This window comes from Neltuma alba, unplaced genomic scaffold (genome assembly GCF_004799145.2).
Source record: "Neltuma alba isolate B1F8T4 unplaced genomic scaffold, ASM479914v2 tig00011583_pilon, whole genome shotgun sequence".
Lineage (NCBI taxonomy): Eukaryota > Viridiplantae > Streptophyta > Magnoliopsida > Fabales > Fabaceae > Neltuma > Neltuma alba.
Genome location: NW_021636236.1, coordinates 80,262 through 100,062, shown reverse-complemented (window position 1 = coordinate 100,062; position 19,801 = coordinate 80,262). Strand labels below are relative to the sequence as shown.

The 19,801-nt window shown below is 37.0% G+C and overlaps 3 protein-coding genes across 3 annotated transcripts; 2 read left to right on the top strand and 1 right to left on the bottom strand.

Moving 5' to 3' along the window:
- The first annotated feature begins 13,014 nt into the window (after positions 1-13,014).
- On the top strand, positions 13,015-14,448 carry LOC114715278 (uncharacterized). Its single transcript, XM_028900075.1, has one exon. It carries the CDS (start codon positions 13,015-13,017, stop codon positions 14,446-14,448), a length of 1,434 nt encoding a protein of 477 aa, XP_028755908.1.
- Positions 14,449-14,451: 3 nt separating this feature from the next.
- Positions 14,452-14,796, top strand: LOC114715277 (uncharacterized). The gene has a single exon (XM_028900074.1). It carries the CDS (start codon positions 14,452-14,454, stop codon positions 14,794-14,796), a length of 345 nt encoding a protein of 114 aa, XP_028755907.1.
- Positions 14,797-17,154: 2,358 nt separating this feature from the next.
- LOC114715276 (uncharacterized) lies at positions 17,155-19,574 on the bottom strand. Its single transcript, XM_028900073.1, has 8 exons — positions 19,056-19,574; positions 18,773-18,979; positions 18,325-18,696; positions 18,022-18,060; positions 17,840-17,926; positions 17,513-17,776; positions 17,329-17,432; positions 17,155-17,248 (listed from the first exon to the last, which is right to left on the bottom strand). Exons 1-8 carry the CDS (start codon positions 19,572-19,574, stop codon positions 17,155-17,157), a joined length of 1,686 nt encoding a protein of 561 aa, XP_028755906.1.
- Between the last annotated feature and the right edge of the window lie 227 nt (positions 19,575-19,801).

The following is a 19,801-nucleotide window of genomic DNA, read 5'->3' as shown; positions in this document are numbered from 1 at the left end:
GTTTAAAGTGCTTCAAGCTCTTGAATGAGAAGGTAGCATCTCTAATGATGAACATATGAGTTTCCAAGATATTTTTCAGCTCCAGTACCTTAGGTGGTGGTTCTGGGTCAATAGGAAGAGGTCTCACAATGTACGGTTCCTTCAAAAAGAAAGCATGATCAGATTTATCAAAACAGTCAATAAAATTCACAAAATATGTACCAGTAAAAGAGGTTGCACAAAAAGGAGAGTACTCAATATGTTCATGCTCAGGTATACTTAAATCCGGTGTTAAATCACAAGAGAGTATTTCATGTGAAAAACAATGAGCATATACAGCAATAAAAATTTGGTTCTGTACAACTCCTCTCTTAGTACCCAAGCTGTCAAAAATATGTGCAAACCCGTGGTGATCAATTTCAAATTTTATATCGTGCACAAGTCTGAATATGGCATGCTCATTATCATACAATTTAGAACCATGAATTTCCAAACCCTCAATATCAGGTGGAAGATCACATGACAATGTAGGATGCAAAAAATCATGAATACAATTTGTACCATCCAAAACAGATTTAGCATTGATTACAGTAAATATAGCCTGGAAATCAAAAGGGAATGTAGAATTAGAAGGCTTAATAATGGTAACAGCATTGTTGATAACACCCTTCATGGATTCAACATTTTGTGGTAATGTGATTTTGGTTCCAGTTTCACCTTCCTTTGCTCTTAATGATCCAGCACCTGCACGATCCAGCAAAACACCTTTCCCAAGGCCATTATCAAGTGAAACAAGAGAAATATCATCTTGAATTGAATTAAATGATGAATCAAAGTCATGTGAAGTGGAAAGCCAGCAATCAATTTCCTTACAAATGAGACATGGCACGTCACCTTTACATGCACAAAAACAAGAAGGAGGGTGGAAAGAAGAGAGGTTGGTGAATTCATCATCAAATTCAATTTTATCAGATAATTCCAATTCATTTAATGACTCTTGTGCACGTGAAAGGCCATTAATCAGGGAGTCAGAACCTTCATTAGCACTACACATATCAATATCATCTACTTTAACACCAGAAGAAATAGGAATCATGCAATCAACATGTTCATTAACATCATGACATTGATTTCCTAAATTCAGGCTCAAAGAAGGTTCACTGCTCTCAACATATTTATGCTTGTCATACTGTCCAACACACAAGTGACTTGAAACATTTTCATTCAAAGCTTGACAAGAAACAAGAGAGACATCATCTTCATGCTCAAGAGGATTGGGTTCAATTACATCAGGCTCTAAAGTATTTCCATTAATATCAATAACACAAGGAATATCATCAACAATAGTTTCACAAGAAAAAGGAATAGAAGTAGGAGCAACCTTAAGAGATAGGGTTTTCTCTTCCTCTTCAATTTCTTGGATTGTTGGCATGACATGCAGCGGCTTTTTCTTTAAGTCTGTGCCTTCTTTTCCTTGTCTTAAACCCAAATAGCTTGATCCTTCTTGGTTGCTTAGGAATTTCTTCCTTAGCTACTTCAGTCTCAGGCTTATCACAATTAGTAGCAGTACTTAAAGTACTATGACTACCCCCATTGTCAATTTGTGATGTAACATGTGTATCACTTCCCGAGTGTATTTCAATTCCAAAATCTTCACAAAAGCTATCACAGCATTGCAGTGATGGAGTATCAAAGTCTCTACTTTGAGGTGCTGGACTACTCATTTCTTGTCCTAAAGTACCTTCAGATTCTTGAGAGGATGTCTCACTTTCTGATTCAACAGTAGCTTGAATTTCTTGCTCATCATCCAAATATTGAGCTTTAAACCATGGTTCACCCTCTTCACCATTTGATTTCTCCCAAAATATATGCATTATGAGTCTGTTTGACAATTCAACAATTTCATTCAGCTCTTCTAATTTCTCTTTTAATTTCCCACACTTCATAGCATCATTGAGTAGTCTTTCATGTCTCTCCTCTAATTGATTACTTGCTTCCCTCAAAGCATATATGCGATCACCATGGTTTTGAATTGAAAGAAGAGATTCAATTCCACTAGTGTGAAGCTCACAAATTGGTTCATCAGGTTGTTGGGAGGCTATGGAAAGGGAAGATTCTTTAGGAGCTTGAAACCTCACTTTTTCTACTACTTTAGCTTGTGCGGATGCTGGGAACAAATTTCCATGCTGTGAATAAGAATAGCTTGGTGCACACCCATATTCCTCTTGAGAGTTCCTATACATTGGGGCATAATATGGAAAATCATCATTAGGTCTAGAATAATAGGAATTAAATCTTTCATCCTTCCAACAGTAATCCATGACTCAATTAAACAAAAGCACTAAACCAATCAAAACAAACAAAACCAATCAAGAAAACATGAGATAGACTCAGGCGCCGCGGCCTCTGAGACAGAGAGCTACAAAACGCAAGAGTACTTAAGGTGCCGCGGCGGATTGTGAAATGTGCCGTGGAGCTTTGGACAGAAAGCTCGAAAACCAGTAGAAAACACTCTGAATCACATGCAAAAATACAAGAACACTAAAATACAAAGATTAAACCATGATCCAGCTGAATTTTTGGGACAAGAATACTCACATATCAAAGCTATGAGACCACAAAATGTAATCACAAGAATCAAAAACAATAAACACTGTAAAACAAATTTAACTGACACTTAACTAACTAAAACCTTGAGCAACCGTGCCTCCCCGGCAACGGCGCCATTTGATGAAGCCTTGTCGTTAAGGGTTCTCAAAAAATACTAGAATTAAGCTTAGAAGTGCAGTGGCTCAACCCTAGGTCGATTCACAAGGAGGCTTGCTGTTCAAGAGTTTTGTCAATTAAATGCCTTCACAAATTATTAACAGTAGAAGTGATCTGGTTATTTTTATTGAATTTCTGGTTTTGTAAATGTAGAATATAAATGTTTATATCTTTTGGTTTATCTAAGTGAGAAATTGTGAAGTGAATGAGTGATAGAATATCAGATATGAGTGAAGTGTTCTCCTGGAAATGTGCTCTACCTTCCTAGTCCACTTATGGATGCAGGAGTTCAACAACCAAATCAAGACTTGGCCAACAACTCGCTGGCTTCCTTGATGTCAAGACTACAACTCGTATGAATCAACAACAAGGCTAGAATCATTCGGCTTAGGAAAAATAAAATGATAAATCAATCCTCCTGTGACAATCACAACCGTGCATTGTCTTAAAAATATGTTGAATTGATTATGAGAACTGAAACAACTTGTCCAGAAACCACAATGCAATACGACTAAGGAATCAGAAGGAACAATCTCAACTTGATCTTGTAAATGAAATATCATTCTACTAATCCTAATCAGATTCAACAACTCCAGTGAAGAAGTAAATCAAAATCAAATCCTGAACTACAACTTGAATTGAACAACTCGCTCAATCAATCTATAGATTCAGACTAGAGCTAAGAATCTAGAATAAACTCCCTTCAATCGAATCAGGGACTCAGGCTTTGCTTCATTTCCAGGAAGAACACGGACGCTTAGCTGCTCATAGCTGTAAGGAGAACTACACTGAGACGCTCCCAAATCACCATGGCAGAACCTTCACAGAAGAAGAGGAGATGATGGTGAGATGAAGAAAAATGGATGATACGGAGAGAGTGTATCCGCTGGAGAAGTTCTCCCCCGAGCCCAGAAGGATCGATCCCTCCCTTTCCTCTCTCCTTGCAATTAACGCCCAAAATCTAGTTAGGATCCACGCCTTTTAGGATGGAGCTCCAAGATCCGGCTTATCCGCTTCCTCCTCCAGCTCCATTTGCGCGTTTCTGGTTCAAATTGCTGATACGCGTCATCCGCCGCGGTGCCTTTGCCCATCCGCAGCCCATCGCAGCGGCGTCTGTCCTATACGGTGTCGTTTTGATTAGTGACTTGCGCTTCATGTAGCATCAATCCGCCATGGCGCCTCTGATCATCCGCCGCGGTGCCTTTTACCGAGAGTCCCATTAGAAATCCGCCGTGGCGCCTTCCCAAATCCGCTGTGGCGCCTCAGACAGAATTGAAACTCCCTGAAATTCACACCAAAGTAGGGATCAAAGGTACACACAATTAAAATCATATAAAAACATGTAAAAACACCTGCAAAACCTCACAATTCCTCTCACCAACTCTTACGCACAATGGAAGCTAATTATGCCCAAAGTATGCAAATATAGATGGCAAAAGCATGAGTTTATGGCTAGAAATGTATGCAAATAATGAGACTTATCACTTGTCAAATGACTCATTATCCTTTGCTTTAGCGTTAGGAATTCTGCTTCCTTTTCGTCCCTGACTGGCCTTGGAAAATATTTCTCATGGAATTGCTCCAGGAACACTTCCCATGTCGCTCTCGTGTTCCAAGCATCCATAAAAATCTTGGCATTCTTCCACTAATGATCAACATCCTTTTCTAGCTGGTAAATAGCCATCTGGGCTTTCCGCTTAGTCAGACAATCTAGAACTTTAAAAATCATGATCCAGTCCTCTACTGCTTGGATGTCAATCACTCCATCAAAAGAAGGTGGATTGTGCATGCAAAAGTGAGTCATTTACTGCTGGATGTTGTCAGGGTCTACTGCTGGCATTGCTGATCTAGGCAATCATTCTGTTGCTTGCGTTGCTAAGGTTTCCTCCTCTGGCTGCCTCCTATTGAGGTTAACCATTGCCACTGCTACCACTGCTACTATTACAGCATCTCTTTCTTGTTCCTGGCTAGCTTGTGCCACCCTCAACCCTTCAATAGCCTTTTATTGCAGTTCTAGGCATTCTAAAATTAATCGTATTGGACCAGGATGGACCCTTACGTCACGTCCTAAGAGTCTCTCCGGCGAAGCATTTTATCAGTTCTAACCAGTACACTAACTAAACGGATAGCATATCTAAGGAACAAGAAAATAAAAAATATATGCATTCATAATACATCATTCAAGCATCAATCATCAGTCACAGCAATATAGTTTAACGTACATAGCCATCTTAGGGACATACATAGCAATCAAGCATGCCAGACTAACCTACTACGGTTAGCTGTAACAGTACAAGTCCTACGTCAGTGCTACAAAAGTCCAACTAACTACCCAAAATGGGAAATAGTGAAACTCTTAAGGCTCTAGGTCCATTAACTCAACATCGGATCCCAATCTCCAATCTAAATGACAGAACTCATTCTACTATCAACATATGAATGGGAGCATATCCATCGTCATCAGGATCTAGTCTTTGGCATCTAACTCAAGAAAATTTATTCCTTACAAAGATCTCGAGGATATCAAGGAGATCGTTGAAGCTGGTACTATCCATGCGACTACAAATGTCTCTTGCACTATTTTTCCAAAGCCGGGTCTGAGGGAGTACTCTAAGCAATGCTAATATCCAGTCCATCATCTATAGGGTAGCATCTTCCCTAGTCACAAAATGGTAGAGTCTCCGGATATCATCCAAATATCTCAGGTACACATGGGCATTTTGATTCAAGTCAGGCTTAATGTACCAGCCCCTCTCCCTAGAATCCCTGGCTAGGTCCTCTATGGTGTGAAATTCTTTCATAATTGGAAGTAGTTTGACTTCACTAGGTCCAGCTCCATCATCATCTGATATTTTAATGATCTCAATCCTCTGAGGATCATTGGAAGCAACTATGGCTATGTCAGGCAAAGGGTTACTCTCCCATAAGGTATCATAGTGGAAATCTACTACAAGACTATAGTCCTCATCCTCATCGAACCAATGAGGGAAAGGTTCTCCTAGTCTCCTCTGGTTAATTGAATCCTCTGAGTCACTATTGCAGCCACAACAAGCCATTCTACTTCGTCCTACACTATAATAACCGAACCATCCAATAAATAGATAGTAGTATTCTCCTACAATGGTATGTCAATTTTCCTTTTAACTGACATATTAACTAAGCAGAGCATTCTATCCTATACCAGAACCTCCGCCCTAATACCAAAAATGTCATACCTTACTATCAGATCCACTTAGGGTTTAACTAAAACTATTTTAGACCACCTTGGATGGTCTTTGGCTCAAAAATCCATGAGAAACGCTGATTTTCAGATTTTTACTGTTCATCGGGTAAAAAATCCAATTTTCTGGCCCAACTTCAAAAATTCATAACTTAATTTTAAAAAATCAAAATGGAGTGGTTCAAAATTCTATAAAAATATCTTTGAATTCTCTTTCAAGAAAAAATAATCTTATAAACCAATTCCATTTAAAAAAGTATCAGGTTTTTGTGAAAGTCACCTCTGTCCATTTAGCAAAATTCCTTTTTCTAGATTCTGAACCTTAACTTTGAAAAATCATTAAAGTCGTGTAATTGGCCATTTTTAACGTGCTACCTATCAATTTGAAGCTCACTAAGCATAATAAATTTCATGCAGAAAATCGTTTGGTAACTTAATAAAACATGGCTCTAAACTGATGTCCTGCTTAGGGATTACAGCACTGTCCAGCCAAATATTTACATAACAAAAAGTCCACCAATTTTTATGGTGTGACACCATAATTTAGCCTCCAATCTACAGCTTCCTCTTGGGAGTTTTAGGCCCTAAAATGTTAGATTGTATTTAGGGGATGAGATTTTAAGAAATCCCAGTAGCAAGATCAATCAACCAAAACATTAATATGCATCAATTACAAGCATTCCAACCTTTTGCTATTAATAGAGAACTACTTTACCTCATACATGTAGCACTCTAACATGCAATAGCCAAGGCACATAAAGCAAGGAGTATAGCTACACAATCATCATCATCATCATTTAGTTCAACCACATAATAGCACATGAAATTGCATAGCAATCAATGCAACACTCAACATTAAGGTTAATTAAATCTTACTACCTTAATCCAATGCTCTTTGATTTTCTTATTCTTCTTTCTTGCTTCCACAAATGCCAAACCCTAACATGGCAATCATAAAAAGGGCAGCAAGAATCATCAACCATTCCACATAAAAAAATTCACAACATAACTCAAGGACAACCTTTGTCCCTTAAAGTATCCACCTTTGTTCTTTAAATTTTAGAGTTTGTTTTCTTAAACCCTAAAAATTCCCTCTTAACTCATTCCTACATAATTTTTCATGTAGATTTCAAATATACTTGGATTTAACAAAATAAAATCCCTTCTCCCAGTTTCAGCTTGGCCGAACCATTAGGGTTCAAAATCCAAAAATTGCAACTTTGATTCTATGGCTTCCAACACTTGTTCTTTAGGTTTATCCTACACCATTTTTCATTTTGAACAAAATGGAAGCCTTAAAACTTTGAAGAACAAATCCTAGGGTTCAGTTTTGGTCTTGGCCAAACCATACCTCTTGAAGTTCAACCATGAAAAACTTTTCAAAACAACACTGAACCACTTGAAACCACCTTGATTCATAGTATCCTAACTATGTTTAACAACAAAACCTCCTTCCCCACACTATACCCATTTCGGCCAGCAACAAGAAGGGACAAGAAGTGATTTTTCCAACCATACATCTTAAGTAAACAAAGCAAGGAACATCTTAGAATAACTTACCAAGCTTGAATCTTAGTTAGAAGATCAAATATGCTTGCTTTTGCTTAATCCCTTCACAAATCACTCTTGCTCTCTCTCTTTTCCCTCTAGGCCTAAATGAGATCTGAACATGGGGGGAGGAAAAGCTAAATTAATGTGCTTAAAATATCCCACCAACCATCATTAATGATATACCATGTGTCAAATGCTTACTTAGTCTTAATCCTCTCTCTTAATTAACTTAAGTCATAATGTAATTTAATTCCAAAGTCAAGATCCTCTCCATTGGTAGCTTGACACTTGGAAAGCTTTAATTACCATCCATTAAAGCTTGACAAGTGGCAACTTGTGGGCCAAGTAAAGTGCAAGGCTCGAGTCATCAAGTGGAAGGATCGCCCTATTGAAGAGTCTAGCTGGGAGACTTATGATGCTGTGGCAGCCCAATTTCCTACTTTCAGCCTTGGGGACAAGGCTGTTTTCCAAGGAGGGACTAATGATAGACACCAGCAACCTTTATTGGTGTACTCTAGGAAGAAAAGTGGGAATAAGGGTAGTTTTATGACTAGTAATCTTTTATGTCTTAAATGGTAGTTATATGCAGTTATTATTATGTCTTTTATTATTATCCAGACTTGTAGGAAGTTATCTGTCAATTATTGTCAGTTATGAGGCTTGCTATAAGAGCCTAGTATGTAAGAATTTCTCGGATGATATGAAGTAATATTCAGTAAATTATCTTTCTCCCTTCTAGAATTCCAAATTCTGGTTCTAAACCTCTCTTTCTTTCCTTCTTTTCTTCTTTCTCTTCCCCTTTTCCCTATTTCTATTCCTATTTTCCAGATTCTAACAAAATCTCACTCTTTTATGTTCAAAATTTACCCTTTACGAGTTAGACTAAGTAAGGACAAATGGAAGGAAGTCATTTTGGGATAAAATTGACTTATATCCGTCTTTGAACTATGTTTCTAATTATTGTGGATCATTGTAAATTATGTTGAATATTTGTATTAATGACTAGAGACAATATGTATGTGAATATTTGATCAAAGGTTCTCTTCTAGCATTGAATTATGAGTAGATTAATAGTGTGAATTGAAAGGGAAAGGAGAAATCAAGAATGGTGACCTAAGGGATGAAAGTTGACTTTTTAAGAGTCAAGTTTGACTAACATGATTTTGAGCAATTGGATGAATCTGGATCTGAAATTTCGTATGCTTATAGATCTCATTTTTAGCTTTAAAACAAGTGATAATTTACTAAATTTAGAGTTTTGTACAAAAAGTTATGCCATTCCAAAATTAGGCATAAATCCTGAAAAATTGAAAATTTACCAAATAATAGTACCACTTTGAATGAAATCTGGGATTGATGCGTGAGTTCTCGATACCAATGAGTTTTTTTTCCTTTCAAGAGCATGTCAAGAGCTTTCTATAGAACTTGAAACTATCTCATTTTGATTTTTTTTATAATTAGTTATGAATTTTTAAAGTTTGACCTTTGTAAGGGTGATGATGAATAGTAACCCAAATTCCAAGAAATTTAAAGTTTGAATTCTTCTAACCTAAGGCCATGAAATGATTCCAAATGGTTCTAATTGACATAAAATGAGGTATAAAAGTAAGGTGTGACATGACACACTGTGAAAAACTTTATAACTGACAGTTAGTACTTTCACGGCGGTTATTAATAATCATCATGAAAAGCACCTATGACAGCGTTTTATTAAACGCCGTTGTAAGTTCAAATATCAACTAGTACTTTTTAGGGTGCTTATTTAGTTAACTGTCGTGAGAAGTCAAAACTAACCATGACTTAATTTAAAAAATACCACCACTTTTTTTTATGGTATTTTTTTTAACTATCGTAAAATGGCTTCGTTAAATTTTTTTTTTTCGTAGTAGTGTCAATTTTTTTCTTTGATTTAGTGTTTGATATTCAATACTACTACCTCCTGTCTTTAATATAAGAATTAAATAACTAATTTGTAAATATTAAATATATTAGTTAAATTATTTATTTATAATAAATTAGCATTGTCTTCTTCAAAATATCTTTGTTAATCATGTGCATTAAAACTACTTTTGATAAAAAATTTCTTAACATATGCAATCGCCATAAAGATTATTTGGAGACAAATGGTTAAATATGAAAGATAAAGTGAATTAATATTTTTCTATTTATAACCAAATTAAATATATAAATAACTTTTATATTAAGAATTAAGTGTAGTAATATTTATGTTATATTTGAGTACTATTTAGTCTTAAATTGATAAAAAGACACGTAATCACTATACTTTATCTATGCACTTTATTTATTTATTTTATAAAAGAAAAATGACAGATAAAGAAGGTGGAATATATGATATTTTAATTTGGGAAACTAAGAAAATATAATGACAGAGAGAGAAGTCCTTACCAAATTAAAATTTTGAAATTTAGTGAAATGACAAAAATACTTTGTATTTTAAAAAAAAAAAACTCTGTCCTCACCAATGGCCAACCACCAGCCGCCAGTGTAGTGGCTGTCAGTGGAGTTTTTTTATCATAGTTTTCTTTTTTGTGGCATGAGAGAATATTGCAAGAAAGTAGTGGGGGTGGGACTTGATCCCACTACCACTTGGTCATTTGGACTAATAAAAAAAAAAAAAGATAACCATTGGGCCATCAAAAATTTCTTAACCTTATAATGAAAACAAAAATATAAGTTAACTCTTTTACTGTGACTCTAGCCTGTGACAATAATTTGCTTGGGGATGATAAATTTTAATTGAGAAATAACAAATCTAAATTTGATATTAATAAAGTAACTTTTCTTGATACATAATAAAAAGTAGCATGTACATTAATTAAAAATAATCATACTTTATTTGAAAATGACACGTCTTTACTAGAAAATAATAAGTCTAAACTTGATATTAACAATGTGTTTTTTCCTGATACATAACAAGAAGTAGCATGTACATTAATTAAAAATGACTATAATTTATTTGAAAATGACACGTCTTTACTAGAAAATGACAAGTCTAAACTTGAGATTACAATGTGTCTTTTCTTGATACATAACAAGAAGTAGCATGTACGTTAATTAAAAATGACAATAATTTATTTGAAAATGACATGTCTTTATTGGAACATAACAAGTCTAAACTTGATATTAACAAAACAACTTTTTCTGATACATAACAAGAAATAGCATATACATTCCCAAATAAATTATTGTCATTTTTCACTAAGATGTGTCATTTTTCAGTAAAGACGTGTCATTTTCAAATAAATTATGGTCATTTTTAATTAATGGACATACTACTTCTTGTTATATATCAGGAAAAGACACACTGTTAATCTCAAGTCTAGACTTGTCATTTTCCTATAAAGACGTGTCATTTTCAAATAAATTATGGTCATTTTTAATTAATGTATATACTACTACTTGTTATGTATCAGGAAAAGTTACTTTATTAATCTCAAATTTAGACTTGTTATTTCTCAATTAAGACTTGTCATCCCTAGGTAAATTGTTGTCACAGGCTGGAGTCATAGTAAAAGAGTCAACTTATATTTGTATTTAGATTATAAGGTTAAGGAGTCTTTGATGGTCCAAAGGTGAGAGCTGAGTTTTTTTTAAACAAAAAAAAAAGATAAAAGGCATTTTTGTTATTTCACTGAATTTCAAAATTCTAATTTGGGAAGGACTTCCCTCGCTGTCATTACATTTTCTTAATTTTCCAAATTGGAATATCACATACTCTATTTTTTTATCTGTCATTTTTCCTTGATAAAATTATGCTTATTGTATAAAAGTTTATTAAATACCGCTGTTTCAATTTTTTAACACCATAGAGTAAAGTAGTTTGGATGAAGTAAAGATAAAGGAAAGATCAAAAAGAGACAGCGAATCTAACATTGTCAAAGCACTAGAACGGTGTCGTCTGCCTGTTTCCTGTCTTGTTCTTTCTGTGTGTGGATGTAATGCACTAGCTAAATTCTCTAAACCTTGGAATCTGGGAGCCTGACATTACCTGATAATTGGTTCAAAGAACCTCTCGCCTCACAACGCCACGTGTATTTCCTTTTGATCATACCTACGTGTATGGTGATTCCTTTATTGTAGTAGTTCCTCTAATTGTACAGAACTCAATTAATTAATTTAGAAAAATTAAAAAAATAAAAAGGGAAAATGACAATAAAATACCACTTGAATTTCAAAAAGACAAATAAGGCACCTGAATAAGCAAAATGACAAATAGGGCACTGGGTACCAATCTGGAATTCATATTTTCAGCCAAAAGACCGAAATGCCCTTATTAGTGAGGTAAAATGAAGTAAAACTGAAATGAAAATAAAGATGGAGCACCGGTTGAGCACATGAAGAAGGAAAAAGGAACGCTGGAGGAACACATTAGAGGTGAAAAGAGGTAAGTTTAAGTCAGTAGTCTTTGGAAATGGTATAATCTTACTCCTCCGCATCATCATTTTGTTGGGATTGCTGATTTAATAGATTTTGGTTGTGGGCAAGAGGGTTTGTAGCAAGAGAGAGAGTAAACATGTCGCATTAAGTGATGGTGGGGTTTGGGTAGTTCCTTTTTGTGTCTGCTTTATGGCGCAATAGTGGGGACGGGTGTGCTGGAGATGAGGTTTTATACTTTATATTGACTATTTCGAATGACGTAGCGGAAATCAAAAAAGGTGGCAAGCAATTACGTAGGCGTGAAGTTTGCGTTCAAGTGGTGAACGTTGTTAAAATCAATAATGGAGTTGTGAAACCCTATAATAAAGTTGCGAATAGAAGAAAAGTTTCTCTCTTTGTGTGTGTTTTGGGTGTCACATACGTTGATGGAAACTAATTGGCGGAGAAGTTAATTTTTTTTATTTAATGTTGTTTGCTGCAGGTTAACAAGTGGTGATGTCTTGTAACATTGTATCAACATCTTCAAAAAGACTTGCTTGTTATTTTCACGTAGATGGGAAGTTTGTGGAAAATGATGATGGTGAAGTTAAATACTGTGGTGGGACTGTCAGAGTAAGAGTAACAAATGAGGGTACAAAACTTGAAGATTTGAGGGCAATGATAGGAGAATGGTTCAGCATGGATTGTCATGGCTGTGATATTAAATACACTTTGAGTTTTGATGAGAGGGTATTGGTAGATCTTATAGATGATGGTGAAGTTGATAATCTATTTAAATATAATGACCATAATGCACATATTTATATAGCACATAAAGGTAATGACAATGTGGAGGAAGGAATGGGTTATCCAGAAACGTAAGTGAGAAATTTTTTTTTGGTGGTTATGAAAGTTGATAATTGTTGTAATATTGTAGTAAATCTCTTAACAACAGTGGTAATTATAAATGCAGGATCTCAAGAATGGTAGGACTGTCAGAACAGAGTGATGAGCCTACGTTGGAGGGAAATGCTTTGGAAAGTACAAGTTCTGGAGGCAGTGAAAGACCTAATGTAAGCCTACCATACGGAGTAGTGAGTGCACCTACACCTTTGCCGGAGATGAATTCTTTGAAATGGAAGGAATTGTTGTTAGGACGGAACCAGACTTTTGCAAATGCAGAAGATTTCAAGAAGAAAGTACATAAGTTCAGTATTACAAACAAGTTTGAGTACAAGTATGTGAAAAATTGTAGGGAAAAAATGTATGTGAAATGTAGTATTGAAGGTTGTCCGTGGAGGATAAGTGCAAGAGTGGGTAGAAAGAGTACTCCCTTTTTACGTGTGGCAACATTCATAAATGAGCATGTTCATAATGCACAAGACAATCTTCGTGTGGAACATTGTGGTTCAGCTAGCTTGACAGCATCAATCATCACAGATGAGGTAAATGATCACATAGACAGGCGTCCAAATGATATAAGGAAGACTTTGGAAAGAGATTATGGTGTGAAGTTGACATATAAACAAGCATACAAGGCGAAGCAAAAAGCTTTAGAGGACATACATGGCAGGCCTGACCAGTCTTATATGCTTATTCTGTGGATATGTGAACGGTTGAAGGAAACAGATAACAAAACCGTGGCCAAATGGGTGGGTAATACTAATAACACATTTGAGCGTGCATTCATAGCATATGGGTGTTGCATAGAAGGCTTTATAGCTGGTGCTAGACATGTACTGTACATTGATGGATGTCATTTAAGTGGACCGTATAAGGGGACGTTACTGTCGGTGTCTGCTTATGATGCTGACAACGAATTGTTACCTTTTGCGATTGCTATTGTAAAGGGAGAGACACTTGAGGATTGGACATGGTTCTTATATATGATTAAGGAGATAGTTGGCTCGATGGAATTGACAATTGTGTCAGATCGACACAATGCAATAATAGGTGCCGTGCAAGCAATATTTGGTGGTGAGAGGCATGCATACTGTTACAGACATGTTAAGGAAAACTTCAGTGCACAAATGATTAAATTAAATAGAGGAAAGAGGAAGACTAGTGGGAAAGCAAGGGAGGAGGGACTGCAATACCTGGATGCCATTGCATATGCAAGGCTTGACACCGAGTTTGATGGTGCAATGGATAACATGAGAAAGTTCAATCCACAATTATTTGAGTGGCTTCTTAATCATGGTGATGTTGAAAGGTGGGCCTTAAGTAAATTCCCATTTAAACGGTGGGATAACATCACAACAAACCTTGCTGAGTCATTCAATGCTTGGATGTTGAAAGAGAGACGATATAATGTTGCCCAACTTATACATGAGCATCGTGAGAAAGTGGCAAAGAAGATGTATGCAGCAAGCATAGCAATGAGTCATTGGAAAAATGGTGTAGGCCCAAACATAGATGCAAAATTGGTGGACAATGTTGCTAGATCAGCATGCATGTTGAGTGTACCTTATGAAGGAGGTAGGGTGTGTGTCCATACAGCAAAAAGAGCTGTACATGTTGATCTTGGTCTAGGTGAATGCACCTGTGCAGCTTAGCAAATGTCAGGCATTCCATGTCCCCATGCCTGTGCAGCTATTAAGGCTGTGAATTGCAATGTGTATGATTTTGTTGATGAATGCTACAAGATTACATCACAGCAAAAGATTTATGTCAGGACTATGATTCCAGTGGCGACAGTAGACATGCCAAATCCTAACAATTACTGGGTGGAAAATATAGGAAGTCAAGTGTTCTTGGCACCGCCTTTGACTAATCGACCGCCAGGAAGGCCTAAAATAAAAAGACGAGAGTCACAGTTCCAGAATAGGAAGATCTACCATTGTAGCACATGCCAACAAGTTGGGCACACAAGAAGAACATGCAAGAATCCAAACCCAAGTTGAAGTTAGATGTCAATAGATATGGTGATTTTTTGGTGTAAATACTGTTGCGTGAATGGTAAATTCCATTGCACGTGTAGTGTAGTTAGTATGAAAGTTATGGTTCAATGTTTACCGTGCTGTACTTGAGGTGCAGTCATTTGAATATATGTAATGCATCTGCTGTCATATTGCTGCTGGTTTTTGGTAAATACTGTTGCGTGAATGGTAAATCCCATTGCACGTGTAGTTAGTATGAAAGTTAATGGTTCAATCATGTCATAAATACTGTATCTGCTGTCATATTACTGCTGGTTTTTGATAAATAGTGTTGCGTGAATGGTAAATTCCATTGCACGTGTAGTGTAGTTAGTATGAAAATTATGGTTCAATGTTTACCGTGTTGTACTTGAGGTGCAGTCATTTGAATATATGTAATGCATCTGCTGTCATATTGCTACTGGTTTTTGGTAAATACTGTTACGTGAATGGTAAATCCCATTGCACGTGTAGTTAGTATGAAAGTTAACGGTTCATGTTTACCGTGATGTACTTGAGGTGCAGTCATTTGAATATATGTAATGTATCTGCTGTCATATTGCTGCATCGAATTGTATTGTTCATGGCAGAAAATCTGCCCAGCCCGGCAAAAGGGTACAAAACCCAGTATAAAAGTAGTAAATACCACTGCCAAAGTTGTAAATCCCACTATGTGTTTTGCAAAATTCACTGTCGAGTTATATGGTTTTGAAACCAAAGTTGTGCAGCCCAATAAACGCAGGGATGCAAAACCCACTGTAAAAGTAGTAAATCTCACTGTGAGAGTTGTAAATCCCGCCATATGTTTTGCAAAATTCACCTCCGAGTTGTATGGTTTTGAAACCAAAGTTACGCAGCCCAATAAACGCAGGGATGCAAAACCCACTGTAAAAGTAGTAAATCTCATTGTGAGAGTTGTAAATCCCGCCATGTATTTTGCAAAATTCACCTCCGAGTTGTATGGTTTTGAAACCAAAGTTGCGCAGCCCAATAAACGCAGGGATGCAAAACCCACTGTAAAAGTATTAAATCTCACTGTGAGAGTTGTAAATCCCGCCATGTGTTTTGCAAAATTCACCTCCGAGTTGTATGGTTTTGAAACCAAAGTTGCCCAGCCCAATAAACGCAGAGATGCAAAACCCACTATAGAAGTAGTAAATCTCACTGTGAGAGTTGTAAATCCCTCCATGTGTTTTGCAAAATTCACCTCCGAGTTGTATGGTTTTGAAACCAAAGTTGCCCAGCCCAATAAACGCAGGGATGCAAAACCCACTGTAGAAGTAGTAAATCTCACTGTGACAGTTGTAAATCCCTCCATGTGTTTTGCAAAATTCACCTCCGAGTTGTATGGTTTTGAAACCAAAGTTGCCCAGCCCAATAAACGTAGGGATGCAAAACCCACTGTAAAAGTAGTAAATCTCACTTTAAGAGTTGTAAATCCCTCCATGTGTTTTGCAAAATTCACCTCCGAGTTGTATGGTTTTGAAACCAAAGTTGCCCAGCCCAATAAACGCAGGGATGCAAAACCCACTGTAAAAGTAGTAAATCTCACTGTGAGAGTTGTAAATCCCGCCATGTGTTTTGCAAAATTCACCTCCGAGTTGTATGGTTTTGAAACCAAAGTTGCCCAGCCCAATAAACGCAGGGATGCAAAACCCACTGTACAAGTAGTAAATCTCACTGTGAGAGTTGTAAATCCCACTATGTGTTTAGTCAAACTCAGCATGGAATTGTATGGTTTTTGAAAGGAAGGTTGCCCAGAGAGAAACAGAAGGTTGCAATACCCATTACACAAGTTGTAAAAATCACTGTGAAAGTTGTAAATCCCTCCATGTGTTTTGCAAAATTCACTGTCGAGTTTTACCGTTCTAGGACGAAGTAGCACGGCCCAATAAACATACGGTTGGAAAACCCACTGAACAAGTAGTAACACTCACTGTAAAAGTTGTTATTCCCACTATGTGTTTTGTCAAACTCAGTGTGGTATTTGTGTTTTTGTTGAGGAAAGTTGCCCTGCCTCTCAAAACAGGTTGTCAAACCCCTTGAAGAAGTGGTAAAATTCACTTCTACAGTTGTAAATCTCGTCACATGTGTTGTAACAATTTGGAAAATGGTTTAACATTACTTGAAAATGAGGCACCTTTACAATCCCTGAAAATAGTTTGCAAATTCCCTTACATACATAACTTTAACTAACACATCATTAAACTTAGACAGCGTAATTTAGTGCCGTGATGCACGCTGCTTTTTCTTCGGTGTGGGTTCTGCGGATGACAGCAAGTTCAATGCTTCTTCACGTCTTGAATTGAGCTCATGATTAACAAGCCACCACATTAGGTTTCGTCAGAAATCAGCAACATGTTCTTCACTGTACTCAAGCGTCACATCGGGCTCCCATTTGCTCAACCATATTAAAACATGAACGCCACAGTCTCGCCTGCACATGGCAACAATGTCCATGAGTGAAACACGAAGTAGCATTCATACATTATTACATCAACAACTAATACCACTCACAGATTGTTCTGTTGAGGAACAGGGGCCCAAATAATGTCACTCATCTGCTTCTTTCGAATGGTATTGGGCTTTACTATCTCAATCATGTCATAAAATCGATCCCTCTGCACAACACATACTTGCATTTGTAAATAATTTGGTAAACAAAGAGCATGTTACACAAGAACAGTAACAATATTCTTACACATCCGGTCACCACAGTCATGATATCATCATCAGCTGCACCTTTCTTCTTACTCTTCTTAGCAGGAAAACTTGGCTTCATTGAGTCCAGCACATAGAAATTCATTGTCTTAGGCTCAAGCATAAGACAAAACCAGTGAGCACCAACAAGTGTAGGTCCAAATATCAAGTCACAGTCTCCTATGTTGTAACCGACATATTCAGGCAGCAACTGCTTTTCTCGTTTTCTAGCATCCCACCGAGATGGGTTCGCAGCTAGTATTGCCTGCAGCATCGAATGATTAGTCATATAGCAGTAATTATTTTGTATTCATCTTAGTAACCTTACCATAAAGTCAGCATCAAATATGTGTCGCTTGACTTCTCCTTCGCTCTTCATATCAGCCAGTAAAGTCTTGCACACAACTGACATAAGCTGTTTGCAAGTAAATTTTAGTTTTTCACACAGGTATACATGAGCATCAAATATAAATTTATAGTACTCAGCCTAAGATCACAATACTAACTTACCCGGTTACCTATTCTCTCAATTCCTCCAAGTGTCCTTAGCTGATCTCAAGTGATATCCTCATCAGATATTTTAACTAAAGGCCTAAAAATGTGTTCCCAGTATCATTATGTGTGTAGTTAATCAATAAACAACCGATAAGTAATATCATTCACAGTCATGTGAATAGTAACTTACATGTCACCCTCCTGCCTTGAACACATGCGGGATATCATGTTAAAAAACTTGTCCTTTTCCTCCATATTCCTCTTCTTCCTCTTAACAGGCATCATCAAAATCCATGGAGAATTTATGACCGACTTCACCTCCCTCTGTGATCTCCTGGGCTGTGCATTCTTGTCCATGGGGGAAACATCAAGGGAATCCATATTTCCTGCTTGTATTCCTTCTTCCTCAACATCAACCATGTCAGCCTCGTCCGAGTCATCTCCATGATGAGGTACGTGTCCTGAGTCCTGTCCATCATCATCATCTCCCTCATTTTCATCATCACCATCATCAGCTTCATCTTCTCCCTTATATTCAGCTCCAACTTTACTAGGGCCCTCATCTCCCACAGTACGATTTTCCTCCATCGTTATGTGCACCTTATGTAGCTCATCCTCTACTGCACTAACAAGTCTCTTGTAGCTTAAATCAATTACAGCCATCAACTTTTGATGTAAGCTCTGCAACTCCTGCATCACATTATTAAAAAAGGTCAAACACTTTATCTTGTTAATGCATATTGAAATTACCAAGCAAAGCACACACAGGGTATAAGTCAGCGACACTTCTCCTTCTTCTCTCCTCATCTCCAACCCTAACTTTCGAGCCCTTCTCCTTATATAATAGGCCTCTGTTGCTCTGCCTTTCCTTCTTTGTCATCTCCTTTATCCTCTCATCAGTCCAGAATTGAATAGCACTTATTGACCCATCTCTAATAGATTTAGATAATGGGAAGCGCTCAGCAAGATATAACTGCAACATCAAATTATTAACTTTATCATCACTCCATTCAAACATAGAACAAAAAAACAATGGTAATAATACATACCAATAAGAGGTAGATGCATCCTCCGACGTTGCAACTCCCTTCATCATTGTCTTCCCCTACGTTTCTATACACTTCAACATAATCTTCCATCTCTTTCCACAAGTTATTCACAATGTATGTGGCCCAATCAAATCGGTGAAATTCATTCATAGTACAACACATCACCCTTACTAGCTTGTCACTCACTGTTGTTTGTGAGGTAGGAGCTAAAAAACTCCCAAGTATGTACAGCATGAACAAGAACTCGAAATTCTCTTCATTCTCCCCAGATTTAATGTCTTTGAGTATCTTGGTAAAAGAGACTTTACCATATTCATTCTTCAACCTCTTATATGTTTCATCATCATCATCCACATCTGTTCTTACCTTTTTCCCTGTGTGGGGTACCTCCAACAACTCCGCAACATCTTGTGCATCAATTTCCTTGATCTTCCCCCTTATTGTAAATTGATGAGTAAGCGGATCATATGCTCGAAGAATGCGTACTATGAGGTCACGAGGGAGTCTCTCACATCCCATGTCAAGCAAACTTGCAAATCCCAAACTTTGTACCTTGGCTTTCAATCTGTCATTACTATTTATAAATTTCACCAATGACTTGTATTACCAGACTGAGCAACGGGTGCTAAAAGCAACTTTTTTCATCCGCTTCTTCTTCGTCCCTTGCTTCTTTGGTTTGTTCACTTTATCATTATACTTCTTCCTCTCCTCCGGTGGTAGCTCCCTCCATGCCTTTGCTCCCTCCC

Excerpts from the sequence above, each read along its gene's own strand:
- LOC114715276 (XM_028900073.1), bottom strand. The coding sequence starts at position 19,574 with ATGGGATGTGAGAGACTCCCTCGTGACCTCATAGTACGCATTCTTCGA. Across the intron at positions 18,980-19,055 it reads GATGCATCTACCTCTTATTG|TTATATCTTGCTGAGCGCTT; the intron begins GTATGTATTATT and ends TTGATGTTGCAG. Across the intron at positions 17,927-18,021 it reads TTGAGAGAATAGGTAACCGG|CTTATGTCAGTTGTGTGCAA; the intron begins GTAAGTTAGTAT and ends ACTTGCAAACAG.
- LOC114715278 (XM_028900075.1), top strand. The coding sequence starts at position 13,015 with ATGAATTCTTTGAAATGGAAGGAATTGTTGTTAGGACGGAACCAGACT.
- LOC114715277 (XM_028900074.1), top strand. The coding sequence starts at position 14,452 with ATGTCAGGCATTCCATGTCCCCATGCCTGTGCAGCTATTAAGGCTGTG.